This window comes from Capricornis sumatraensis, chromosome 1 (genome assembly GCF_032405125.1).
Source record: "Capricornis sumatraensis isolate serow.1 chromosome 1, serow.2, whole genome shotgun sequence".
In the NCBI taxonomy this organism is placed as follows: domain Eukaryota; kingdom Metazoa; phylum Chordata; class Mammalia; order Artiodactyla; family Bovidae; genus Capricornis; species Capricornis sumatraensis.
This window is the reverse complement of record NC_091069.1, coordinates 59,772,450-59,786,489: the sequence shown is the minus strand read 5'-3', so window position 1 is coordinate 59,786,489 and position 14,040 is coordinate 59,772,450. Positions and strand designations below refer to the sequence as shown.

Below are 14,040 nucleotides of genomic sequence, written 5' to 3'. Positions count from 1 at the left end.
CATTTCTTCCCCAGAACACAAGTCTGTGTCTCATGCATGTGCTGTTTTCCATCTGGAATAGAATTGGGGAGTTTGGATAACCTCTGGTAGGTCACAGTCTTGGCAAAGCGTCCCCCAGAACAATGCTCTCTAACTGCAGGGAGATCCTGCCCATCCCTGGTGCAGGCTGGAGGTTCTTCCTAGAAGTGCTGCCCAGAGGAAGTCAAGATGGTGTCTCTAAGGCCAGGCTGGGGGGTGGGACAGGGTCTAAGCCAGGTTCTTCCTCAAACTGTGAGGCTGGAGCCCACCCACCCCCATCTAAGCCCTGGGGAATGTCTCTTAGCTAAACTCTTTGGGGGTACCTTCCATGCTGTTTCCCAGAGCTGGCCCCAGGGCACAGTCATGGCTCATACCCCTGCCAGCTCAGCTACATGTGTTCCTGGATGGCCTCAAAGGAGGGCGATTCAGAGGGCCTGGAACTGGCTGGCCTGGGGGCACCTTGGAGGACTCTCAGAGTCCAGCGATAGACAAGTCCCTGGTGAGAACTTTCTGCCTTGTGATGGGGTGATTTGGGGCCTTCGGGGTATCTGTTCTCTAGCTCCACCACCCTCCCTTTTCTTTTCTTTTTTTAAAATTGCAGCCATTCTGTTTTAAAAGTTTTAATTGAATTATAGTTGATTTACAATACTGTGTTATGTTCAGGTGCCCAGGAGGTGATTCAGTTATACATAGATAGATAGATGGATAGATAGATAGATAGATAGATGGGCTTCCCCTGGTGGCACAGTGGTAAAGAATCTGCCTGCTACAGACATGGATTTAACCCCTGAGTCAGGAAGATCCCCTGGAGGAGGAAACGGCAACCCACTTCAGTATTCTTGCCTGGGAAATCCCATGGACAGCGGGGCCTGGTGGACTACAGTTCATGGAGTCGCAAAGAGTCAGACAAGACTTAGTGAATAGAGAGCAGCAGCAGCAGCAGTAATATGTACAATTCTCTGTGCTATACAGTAGGTCCTTATTAGTTATCTATTTGTACTTAGTTGTGTGTATATTTTAATCCCCAACTCCTTATTTATGCCTCTCATGTCCCCTTTGTAACCATAGCTTGTTTTCTATGTTTGTGAATTTCTTTCTGTTTTGTAAGTAAGGTCATTTGTGTTATTTTTAAGATTCCACAGATAAACAATATTTTATATGATATTTGTCTTTCTTTGTCTGGCTTACTTCACTTAGTATGGTAATCTCTAGGTCCATCCACGTTGCTGTAAATGTCATTATTTCATTCTTTTTTATGACGGGCCATGATTCCATTGTGTATATGTACATCTTCTTTATCCGTTCATACTCTGACAGCTCTTTTTTCTCCCCTCTCAGTGAGGACCAGTGACCCCTGCCTGTAAGAATGTGCTCCCTCCCCATGGCAAAATACTACATGTAAGTCTTCCTGGAGTCTATCTTTCCTAATCAGGGGTCTGGGAATGACAGAGGAAGAAAAGAAGGCTGAGTCAGGAGGATGAAGTTTCCTCTCACCCAGAAAGCTCAAGTGCCCCATAATTAAGGCACTTACCATAATCACAGAAGCCTTCTTCCCTGAGCTTCTGCAAGAAGCCAGCCATTCTACTGCCTTGCCTTCATCCTGAGAAATCTACAAGGGAGTGTTACTAAACCCACTTTATAGATTTGAAAACTGAGGCTCAAAAAGGTTATTAAGTACCTGATGTCACACAGGACTAGGACTCAGACTCACATTCTCTGTACTGCTTCAGCCTCCTCTCTCTAAAAGCTCAAAGATAATTTCGAATCTCAATGATAGCATTTTTATATATTAACCTCTGTGGTTTTTACTTCCATTCTGGGCTTCTAACTCTTATTTTTCTCTCATTTGATATTTGAGTCTTTACTTTTCATTTACCACTTCATTATCCATGTTTTTTGTTGTAAACTCTCTTGAGCCTTTCAAGGAATGAGTTTGGGCATAATAAAAATAAAATAGGATTGACACCTGGGACGCATTCCCTCAACTTCTCCATGAGTATTACTTGTTCACTTGTGCCTGACTCTTTGCGACTGAGTCCCTCCCTATGGACTGTAGCCCGCCAGGCTCCTCTGTCCATGGAATTCTCCAGGCAGGAATACTTGGAGTGGGTAGCCATTCCCTTCTTCAGGGGATCTTCTTGACCCAGGGATTGAACCAGGTCTCTTGCATTGGTAGGTGGGCCCTTTACCACTAACGCCACCTGGGAAGGTTGTCTTCTCTGTGGCCCCATCCTCTCCTAGATATGGGGGATTGGTCAGGGCCCCCAGGAAGTTAGAGCATGGCCGAGAAGTCAAGACACAGGTGCATGGAGCCTGCAAATGACAAAACAGGATGTCAGCTCTCTGGGGTCTCTAGCCTGGGTTCTGTCCCTGAACAGAATGTGGCTGGAAGTTCCTGGTAATTGAGGTTGGAGGGAGAAGGCCAGCTGCCAAAACAGGTTATTTTCAGATCTTCATTTTTATTATGCAAGGGAACCTGCTTTAAACACATACAGTTATGAGCTCAGGGTATTATAATTAGCTGTTACTGAGAAAGATGAGTCCCCTAGAGGTGGTGGTGTTGGCCCAGAGGTTCTGCCCTTGAAGGTAAGGAGCATCCCCAGGCCCGAGAGCAACTGATGGCCATCTCTGAAACCAGCCAGCAATGGGTTAACCTTGCGGGCATGGCATTGACCTGCACAGACTCACCATGGTTCCTTTTCAGCCTCCCTGCACATGTTTACCCTCCCACACTGATCATTAGAACCACTGCCAACCCCACTGCCAGTCATCAGGGCCCTGCTCTGACTCCCTGCTGACTGTATCTGGTACACCCAAAGCGGCCTACTCCATCCCCGCCCTGCCCCACCTCTTACATACTTACATGCTGGAGGGCTGGAGGGTCAGGAAAACTCTGTATACCTCAGTGAGAAGACCCTGACCCATAAATGCCCTGAGGGCCTGACAGGGGTCAAGCTTGGTAAAGACAGAGATGCAGTCTCTGAAAAATGCCCAGCCCCAGGAGAACTTTCCTATAGCCTATGGCTAATCTGGTCTTGACCTACATTTGGATGGAGTAGCATCCCTACTTCTTACCTGCAGGATGTTGGGGCAGTCTAAGTGAGGGTTGGGAAAGAATTTCCAGACAGAGAGCATTTCAGAAGGGAGTGAGTTTATTAAGAACAAAGAGCAGAAATCAGGAGGACACTGCAAGTGCAGTGGGCTGACCTCCTGACAGACCAGGGAAAGATAGTTTTCATGAGTTAATAGCTGATTCTTATAGCCTCAGAACAAAGATAATCCCTGCTGGAAGGATGGCGTTGGGAGATTGTTTGGGGTGTTATGGGGTGTTTACTGGAGCAGGCTGCTGCTGCTGCTGATGCTAAGTCCCTTCAGTCATGTTTGACTCTGTGAGACCCCATAGACGGCAGCCCACCAGGCTCCCCCATCCCTGGGATTCTCCAGGCAAGAACACTGGAGTGGGTTGCCATTTCCTTCTCCAATGCATGAAAGTGAAGAGTGAAAGTGAATTGGGAGTCAGGAAGCTTGTTAGCGATGATCAGGGGGGCTTTTGGGAATGGTTACAAAGGGGCTCAGTCAACTTTGCAGGTGATCTTGGTTCTAGGTTCTGCTTCTGTGGCCATGGTGCAAGGTCTCGCACCCATGGCCTGGGGCAGGACTCAACACAGAAGAACTGCCAATGAGCAGGTCATTCAGAGCCTGGGGCAGAAGGGCTGGGGGGCCTGGTGTGTCTGAAAGGGGTGGGCAATCAGCATCAATTCCTGTTCCAGAATTAAGGATGCAGAGCAGAAGGCTCTGTACATGAGGGATGGCCAGTTCCTGGTGGGAGATCCCAATGCAGACAACTGTCATGCAGGTGAGCATCTGGGGCCTTGACCTCCTGGGACTTACACAAACTCCATCTGCCCCCAGGCTCTCCTTCCCCTTCTGTCTCCAGTGACAGTGAGAACTGAGGCAGGGAGATCTCTCCCAGTGAGGGATCAGGGCCTTGATAGGAGTCCCAGCCTGCACACAGGGGCCAGGTCAGCTGTGCCCTGGCCCAGTTCCTTCCTACCCAGGCTTTAGCTAGCTTAAGAGCTTGCAATCTGGGGTCCCCTCAGCACCTGGTTCTCTTCTCTTCTTCCCTCCAAGAGACCATCTGCATACTCCCCAACAGAGACCTGGAACGCACCAAGTTCCCCATCTTCTTGGGGGTCCAGGGAGGTAGCCGTTGCCTGGCATGTGTGGAGACAGGGGAGGGGCCTTCCCTGCAGCTGGAGGTGAGCAATCGCACCCTGTGCTGGGGGCCCCTGTAGACCTCCAGGGTGCTCTGGCCTCTCTATGCCCATCTGTGGTCCAGCAAGGTCCACACATCCCTCTTGTTTGGATTTCTACCATCTCCCTCTGCACCCAGTGCCCAGACCCTTCCCTCTAGAACCTGCAGAGGGAATTTCCCTGAGGAAAGACTCACCTTTTGGTTCCCTCTTTGGCCAAGCCCCAGAAGCCTCGAGGGCTGACAGTCAGCTGTCCCATCCAGTCTCCTCTGCCTTGAGCCCACAGGATGTGAACATTGAGGACCTGTACAAGGGCGGAGAAGAGGCCACCCGCTTCACCTTCTTCCAGAGAAGCTCAGGCCCCGCTTTCAGGCTCGAGGCTGCTGCCTGGCCTGGCTGGTTCCTCTCTGGCTCCTCTGAATCCCAGCAGCCCTTGCGACTTACCAAGGAGAGTGAACCCTCAGCCCGCACTGAATTCTGCTTTGAACAGAGTCGGTAGGGGGACAGGAAGCTGGGTTCTGGCCTGGTGCTCCCAAACCAAGCTCATCCTATTGAGGGTTGAGCAGAATAATGGCCCCTCAATGAACTCCACATCCTGATCTCAAGAACCTGTGAATATGTTACCTTACCTGGCAAAAAAGGGAGTTTGCAAATGTGATTAAGTGAAAGCTAATCCATCCTGGGTTATCCCAGTGGACCCTTCATGATTAATCATCAGGGTCCTCATACGAGGGAGGGTCAGAAAGAGAATGGAAGATGCAATGCTGCTAACTTTGAAGACGGAGGAAGGGGCTATGAGCCAGTGAATGCGGGTAGTTCCTAGAAGCTGGGAAAGGGCAGGGGATGCATTCTCCCCTACAGCTTCTGGAAGAAACACAGCCCTGCCAACTTGATTTTAGTCCAGTGACTCCCATTTCAGACTTCTGACCTCCAGAATTGTAAAATAATAAATGTGTCTTGTTCTAAGCCATTACATTTGTGGTAATTTGTTACAGCAGCTGTAGGCAACCAACACAGGGCCCTCATGGGCCTCTGCGTGCAGCATTTAATGCAGAAGGATTGGGTGATTTGGTGAGCCCTTCTTGGAAGCCTGATCATGGTTTCTTTCTGATCCCTCATCTCTGGAGCTTAGAAATAACTGAGAAGCTCCAAGCAGAATCCAGCTCCCCTCCTCTGTCTATGGATAATGCCTTGGGCTGTTTACATTCTCAGTTTTGTTAATAGTTCAGGTAACAATTTTTCTATCAGACACTTCACAATGAATCAGTCTTCTAACTGATGGACCAGTACGGTTGATTGTCTGCTAGTTTTGATGTGTGAGGACCAAAGGGAACAGTTAAGAGGAGGCCGTGGGTTTGGACTGGATGTACTGAGTTTAAGGTTACCGTGGAACTGATGAGTTGAGTTGACTGGTTATCGTTCGGAAACAGAGATGGATCTCACCTGACAGTTTGTAGTTAGAACTGTTACACATCCTTGGAGCCCTCTCCATTACATAAAGGACCCATGGTTAGGCTCAAGTTAGAGCAGGGAGCCTGTCGTATCAAGGCTCAGAGGAGTGGGCTGCTGGTACTCTTCTCGTTTCATACAACCACTCAGCATCTGGCCAACTCGTACTGTGAGCCAGGACATTTAAGAAGAGTGTGTCTCAGGAACTTCCCTGGTGGTGCAATGGATAAGAATCTGCCTGCCAATGCAGGGGACACAGGTTCTATCCCTGCTCCAGGAAGATCCCACATGCCGCAGAGCAACTAAGTGCATACACCACAACTACTGAGCCCATGCTCTGAAGCCCACAAGCCACGACCTCTGAGCTGTGTGCAGCAGCTACTGAAGCCCGTGGGCCTTAGAGCCACATGCCCCAACTACTGAGGCCTGTTCACCTAGCTTGTGTTCGACAACAAGAGAAGCCACCACAATGAGAAGCATGCAAACCATAGTGAAGTGCGCTGCTCACTGCAACTAGCGAAAGCCTGCACAAAGCAACAAAGACCTGTCTTCATCCTCACAATGATCCTGCAAGGCAAGTGTTCTTACCCGCATTTGACAGGTAAAGAGACTGGACTAACAGAAGTGACATACTTAACTTGCTGAAGGTCACAAAAGCTGTACATGTATACCTGGTCCGTTTGACCCCAACCTTATTCCACAAATTTTTATTCCACTCTTATTCTAGGAGCAACAAAACTAAGTTTCCTTGCAGCTGATAACTGAGTGGGAGAAACACTAAACAAGCAAATACACAAACAAGAAAACAGACAAGGGCAATTTGCATGAGAGAGGGTGAGGGCAGTAGGTATTTAATGGCAACATTAGAGAGGGCGGTCAGGGGAGGTGACTCTGACTTTTTGGAGGAGGTGACATTTGAGCTGATGCTGAAGGATACGAGGCAGTGGGAGCAGGAAGGGATGCAAGAGAGAAATAGCAAACACACAACCCTGAGACGGAAGGGGCTCGGTGTGTCCAAATAGCAGTGGAAGGCTGGAGGGCTGCATCCTGGAGAGGGTTAGGAGATGGACAAGACCAGCAGGGGACTGGATCATGGGGGGGATCTTGAAGGCAAATAAGTGTTTTCACTTATTTTTAAGTGCCAAGGGATGCTATGGGAAGATTTTAAGCAGAAGAAAGACATGCCAGGCTTTGTGGCCCTAATAAATTGAGATTCTTTCCCTGCATGTTCCTCATCACTTGTCACCTGGCTATCATATCATAACTATGTATTTTTTAAATTAATTAGTTATTTTATAGTTTGGATGTAGCGGGTCTTCCCTGCTGCACGAGGGCTTGCTCTAGCTGTGGTTAGTGGGGGTTACTCTCTGTTGTGGTGCGCAGGCTTCTCACTGCAGTGACTTCTTCTGTTGCAGAACATGGGCTGTGTGTGCACACGCTTCAGTGGTTGCTGCACATGGGCTCGGTAGTTTTGACTCGTGGGCTCTAGACCACAGGCTCACTAATTGTGGCACACGGGCATAGTCACTCTGCAGCATATGGGATCTTCCTGAATCGGATCAAAGTAGTGTCTCTTGTATTGCAAGGCAGATTCTTAACCACTGGGCCACCAGGCAAGCCCCATAACTATGTATTTATGTTCTGGGACTACTCTGTGCTTTTCGAGGGCATGTTCTGTTCAATTATAGGCTTCCCAAGTGGTGCTAGTGGTAAAGAACCAGCCTGCCAATGCAGGAGACAAAAGAGATGTGGGTTCGATCCCTGGGTTGGGAAAATCCCCTGGAGGAGGGCATGGCAACCCATTCCAGTATTCTTACCTGGAGAATCCCATGGCCAGAGGAGCCCAGCAGGCTAAAGTTCACAGGGTTGCACAGAGTCAGACATGACTGAAGGGACTTAGCACACATGCATGCACTCTGTTCAGTTTGGGTCACCAGTGCCCAGAGTAGTTGCTGGTACATCAAATGCCCTAAGTGCAGTCTTGAATTAATGAGTGGATAATCACTTGGCTCTTGTTGGAACTTTGGGGTACAGTGTGAGGACAACTAGCAACAAGGTAGATAGACACCACGCAGTGTGGAGATATAGCTGGCGGAAAGGGCTAGACAGGCCTACACAAAGGAAAAAGCGTTTTATCTGGGCGCCAGAGAAAAAGCAGGTTCCAGGCAGAGAATGTGGGGATAGGTATTTCTAGGCAGAGGAAGTAACTTGGGAAGGGGTGATAGAGGAGTTCCCAGCACATTTAGGGTGTGGATGAATCATCCATGTGCAGGGACCCAAGGCTTATGGCTGGGGAGTTGCCAAAAATTAAGAAGGGAAGATAGGTGGGGCCAGATTATGGATGCCTGGTGAAGGAGGAGACCTGGAGGAAACATCCAAGTATTTCAAGTAGGACCCAGATTTCAAGTCTGGGCCCCTGAGATCAGCACTGGACCAACCGGGCTGTTACTAGGTCTTCTGCTCATCTCAGCTTCCTCTCTGCTCTGCCTCTCACCTCTCCCACCCCCTGCCTTCTGTTTGGCCCTGTCCTGGCATCAGCTTTGATGCTGTGGTTCCAAGGTTGGTCTGACCCCTGCTTCATCTTCCCATACCAACTCCTCTCCTTCACCAGTGATAACTCAACTTGACCCAGCTTGGAACAGGGCCAAGGAGTGGGAGTTGCCTGGGTATGCCTGGGAGGGTGGTGGGCACAGTTCACTAGAGAAGGGCCAGCAAAGATGAGTTGGATCATATTCTCTATTTAAGTAAAAAACATTTGGAACATCTAATATATGTCAACGCAGTATTAGTGCTTGGGAGAGGAAGAAAATACAAGAGGTTTAGAAGACATGGCCCCTATGCTTTAAAGATGAAGTGACGAGGCATTACAAATAAAAGCCAACATCCACTGACTGCTTTCTATGGAATGACTAGAAAACACTCCAAATAGCACTCAGGGGACCTTGGGTTGAAATAATGATGGGGTGTTCTGGCCCAGGGGATTTAAGAGTAAGAAATGGAAGCAGCTTCTGACAGATATGTTGGGATGCCAGGAATATATTCTTTGCCCTGCCCCAAGTATTGTCTCTGAAATTCTTCCTTCTTCCTGGTGACCCCGCCAAAGGCTTCATTCCACAACCAGCCCATCAGAGCTGTTATTATGCAAATTCCTGAGAGAGGCACACATGAGGTCTTATCCACCATTGACATCTCAGAGTGAACTGAACTGGCAGGTCCTGAGCCAGAAACTAGTAAACAGGTGTTTAGAACACAGTGTGGCAACCTCTCATTCAGGTAGCACCAGGATTTAAGAGAGGCAATGCATGCATGAGAGCCAGCCAAGTGAGGAGCAGGAGGAGCTGTGGGCAGACACAGGTTTGCAGGAAGTCCTGAGTGCAACTGTGTGTGTAAGTGCATGCATCTATGCATGTGTACATACCTGTGTGCACACGTGTATGGTGTGCATGTATGCTGTATATGTGTGTTGACAAAAAGTTCCAGACAGAGGCAGTGGCTTATGCTTAGAGGACTTCGTCTTTATTCTGAGGAGCTATGAAGAGACTTTATACAAGAGGATGATGTGTTCCGGGTCTCCTATAACTTCTATGTCCAAAGTCACATGGGCTGAAAAAAATATCACACTTCCTTCATGACCCAAATGTTCACTTTGGGATTCCATGCCCACCCTAAAACCACTGTATTACTATAGCCCCTGCAAAACAAATGCTGAAGATATCACACACTCCATAGACTATATAATACATGGAAGTCTGGGGAAGCCTAAACCCAAATTTAGGGAGGAAAAAGGAAAAGTGAAGAAGAAAAAACTCTAATGGAAACCAAAATTTCCTGAATACTATTGGGTCCGCTCACCTGTGCAGAGTGAAGCCAATTTACTGACACCAGGTTGTGGTGAACGCAAGTGTAGTGTTTACTGCAGGCACCCAGCAAGGAGTCCGGGTAACTAATGCTCAAAAGGCCCACTCTCAATGGTTTTCAGGGAAAGATTTTTAAAGTCAAGGTGAGGGAGAGCATCCCGGAATCCTCCAACATTCTTCTGATCGGTTGGTGGTGAGATAACCAGGAATCAACATCATCAACCTTCTTGTTCCAAACAGTCTTGGGTCTCCGTGCTTGTAGGGAGCACGTACAGTTAATTTTTACCTGGTGGGGGTTTCAGCATCTGTAAAACAGCTCAAAGGACATGAGTCAGGATATTATCTATAACCCTTAGTGAAGTGAAGTCACTCAGTCATGTCCTACTCTTTGCGACCCCATGGATTGTAGCCTACCAGGCTCCTCAGTCCATGGAATTTTCCAGGCAAGAGTACTGGAGTGGGTTGCCATTTCTTTCTCCTGGGGATCTTCCCTACCCAGGGATTGAACCTGGGTCTCCCACATTGCAGGCTGATGCTTTACTGTCTGAGCCACCAAGGAAGCCCAGGGAAGACAGCTATAGCCCTTAAGGAGAAATTAATTGTCCTTAACTTCATTTAATGGCTAAAGTATTATTATTTTGTTGTGCTTCACTGTTTTCCTTTATTTTTACATGTTTTTCACTTCTCTGATTAAATTTATTCTTTGGAACCTGGGGATGATCTGCGAGGCTAAAGTTTTTCTATAAACAAGAGGCAGGCAGAGCACGTGCAAGGTTTGTCCAGGGAAGGCCCCTATGGGGTACTGGTTAGTAACAGCGTTTTGCTATAGTATATAACCATTTCTTAAGTGAGCATGTCAGAAATTAACATGTTGAGCATAGATAGAAAAACTAATGTCTTAGAAACACTGGCATTTGAGTTATTGAACTGTATTCCCTGTGGCTCAGATGGTAAAGAGTCTGCCTGTGATGCAGGAGACCTGGGTTCGATCCCTGGGTTGGGAATATCCCCTGGAGAAGGGAATGGCAACCCACTCCACTATTCTTGCCTGGAGAATTCCATGGACAGAGGAACCTGGTGGGCTACAGTTCATGGGGTCACAAAGAGTCAGACACGATTGAGTGACTGACACTTTCACACTTCCCAGTTGGATTTTACATTTGTGTAATTAAAAGAGTTTGTTAGTGATTTGACCAACACAAAAAAATCTATCTATCCCCAAAGTAAATTCCAATCTCTGCCTGCTCAATAGGCACAGACTCTGAGCAAATCCGGGATCCACATCCCATAAGCCTATTTCTGAGGCCCGGAACTTGCAATGTGCTCTCTGGGCTGCAGGTGGCGACAAAGATCAATTTCCTGCGGTGGTTTTTGGGTGCGGAGCTGGGTGAGCAATTATGTCCCCTACACTTGAACAAATACCCTTTGGAGATTGTATTCTGAAGACCAATTTGCTCTAAGTTCAACAAAGTTAGCCTAGGTACCCAACTAACACAATCAGCTCTCTAGTACTGTACTGTAATAAGGTTTTAATAATTTTCAGACAAAGAAGACATAAAAGAGACACACAAAAAATAAAACATTTTAAACCTTACAGTACAGTGCCTTGAAAAGTACTCTACTACGGTTAACAGATAACATGTTGAATGAACAGGCAGGAAGAGTTAGTGACTGGAGGAGGGAGAGGAGGTGGGAAACGGTAGAGCTGAAGGAACATCAGCAATAGGACCCGGAGGGCGAGCTGCAATCTCACTCACACTTGACGCTAATGGCACAGGCTCTCCTTGCTGGCACCAGACACGTGTTCATGGCTTTGCAAGTTCACAACTTGAAGGTTTGTATGGTGGTGGTGCGTGTGCACTCAGTCGTATCCAACTCTTTGTGACCCCATGAGCTCCTCTACCCATGGAGTTTCCTCTGCAACAATTTTTGAGTGGGTTGCCATTTCCTCCTCCAGGGGAGTCTTCCTGACTCAGGGACTGAATCCGAGTCTCTTGGGTCTCCTGCTTTGACAGGTGGGCTCTTTGCCAGCTGAGCCACCTGGGAATATAGGCACCTTATTGTAATCCCTCCAGCATTTAGTACCCAGTGTGTCAGCCCCTCTCCCTGTGATCGAGACACTGCAGTGAATCCTCCTCTCCTACTCTCATCCCCTCTGACTCCCTTGCTCAGACTCCGGTCACAGAAGGAGGGACAGAGGAGGCTGGCAGCCTGCGGTTTTAGTACAGGGTCTTCTGCACTGAACCATTTCCTGAGGACATTTTCTGAGGGCCCATCATTCCAGGACCTGAGACACAGCAAATAGCACAGTCATATGAGCCTGTCTGCTCTGAGCAGACAGGTAATCTGCAGACTCAGGTCTCTCCACGATAAGTATCTTCCAGACTGGTTCCAGGGGACACTATTCTAATGAATGTTCATGGGTTTATGTGGAAAATGAGACAGTTAATGTATGTGTCAGCTTGGCTGAATTAGGGCTTCCCTGGTGGCTCAGACCATAAAGAAACTGCCTGTAATGTGGGAAACCTGGGTTCAATCCCTGGGTCTGGAAGATCCCCTGGAGGAGGGCATGGCAACCCACTCCAGTATTCTTGCCTGGAAAATCCTATGGACTGAGGAGCCTGGTGGGCTACAGTCCATGGGGTTACAAAGAGTTGTACATGACTGAGTGACTAACACTTTCACTTGACTGAATTAAGGGATGCCCAGAGAGTTGGTTAAATATTACTTCTTTGTGTGTCTGTGAGAGTTTTCAGAAAAGTTTAGCATTTTTAAAAACAGATTTCTTTAAATGTTTTAAAGTTTATTTTTGGCTGCTCTGGATCCTTTTAGGTGCATGTGGGCTTTCTCTACTTGCAGTTCAGTAGTTATGGCCCAAGGGCTTAGTTGCTCTGTGGCATGTGGAATCTTCCCAGACCAGGAATCAAACCTGTGTCCTCTATATTGGCAGGCAGATTCTTTACCACTGGACCATCATGGAAGTATGAGATTAACATTCCCACCAGTAGAACCAGTAAAAGAGATGGCCCTCACCTACATGGGTGGGCATCATCCAATTCACTGAGGGCTTGAATCCAACAGAAAGGCTGAGGAAGGGTGAATTTGCTCTCTTTTTTTGAACTTGGATCTCTATCATCTTCCCCTTTCTTTAAAAAGTGGAGTTCCTGATTCTAGGGTCTTTGGAGCCCAAGACTTGTACCAACAGTATCCCTCCACACACACGGCCCCCTGGACTCAAATTATACCATAAGCTTTCCTGGTCCTCAAGCAGACTGCAGGGCTTCTTGGCGTCCATATACGTGTTATATGTGTATATATGGGTTATGTGTGTATACATATGTATCTATATAAATAATGCATATATATATGGAATATATATGTGTCTGTTATATAACATATGTGTGTTTTATATATATGACATATATATTTATAATATGTAACACATAATACAACAAATATATATATATCTCCTACTCTTTCTCTGGAGAACTCTAATACAGCTGTCTGATTCTCCTCTATGACTTTCCCTGTTTACTCTGCTTCAGCCACATCACACTCCTTGCTGTTTTTCAGAGACAAATGCTCCAGGCTGATACCACCCCAGGGCCTTTGCACCAGCCTTCGGTGTGGAAGTCTCATTCCTCAGGGAAGGCTCCTCTGATCTCTTTAAGTAAAACTGCAACCTGTGCCCCTCTCTGAACTTCAACTCTCCTGAGCCCTCTCTTGTGCTTTCACTTTCTGTCACAATCTATGATTTATTATTTATGCATTGCTCTGTTGACAAAAAGTTAATCTGTAGTCGATCTAAGAAAGAAATGGAAAATTTTTACTCTAGCCAACCTGAAGATTATAACCCTGGAGACAGTCTTTCAGAAAGCCAGTTAACCAGTCAGAGGTCAAAGAACAGTGATACACATTTTTGAGATAGAGGGTTACACATCAGATGATATACTGACAGTTTATACAATCCAGATCTGCATGTACAAAGTGAGTAGTGGGTCATCATGACCCAATTACGTATGAGGTTAGGAAGGAATGTTATCTGCTAAGGAGCTCTGGTTAATGCAGTCACACAATACACACTAAAGGGGAGAGAGAAGACCTAAATGGACAGAGAGAAACATTGCTGTTGTTGTTCAGTCGCTAAGTCTTGTATGACTCTTTGCCACCCCATGGACTGCAGCGCACCAGGCTTCCCCATCCTTTGCCGTCTCGGAGTTGACTCGAACTCATGTCCTGTAAGTTGGTGATGCCATCCAACTGTCTCATCCTCTGTCATCCCCTTCTCCTGCCTTCAATCTTTCCCAGCATCAGGGCCTTTTCCAATGAGTTGGCTCTTCATATCAGGTTGCTAAAGTATTGGAGCTTCAGCTTCAGCATCAGTCCTTTCAATGAATATCCTCGGTTGGTTTGCTTTAGAATTGATTGGTTTGATCTCCTTGCTGTCCAAGGGATTCTTGCCA

At 47.3% G+C, this 14,040-nt stretch overlaps 1 protein-coding gene across 1 annotated transcript; it reads left to right on the top strand.

Annotated features, from left to right (window-relative positions):
- The first annotated feature begins 1,384 nt into the window (after positions 1-1,384).
- Positions 1,385-4,770, top strand: IL1F10 (interleukin 1 family member 10). Its single transcript, XM_068989109.1, has 4 exons — positions 1,385-1,416; positions 3,789-3,874; positions 4,150-4,277; positions 4,558-4,770. Exons 1-4 carry the CDS (start codon positions 1,385-1,387, stop codon positions 4,768-4,770), a joined length of 459 nt encoding a protein of 152 aa, XP_068845210.1.
- The last annotated feature ends 9,270 nt before the right edge of the window (positions 4,771-14,040 follow it).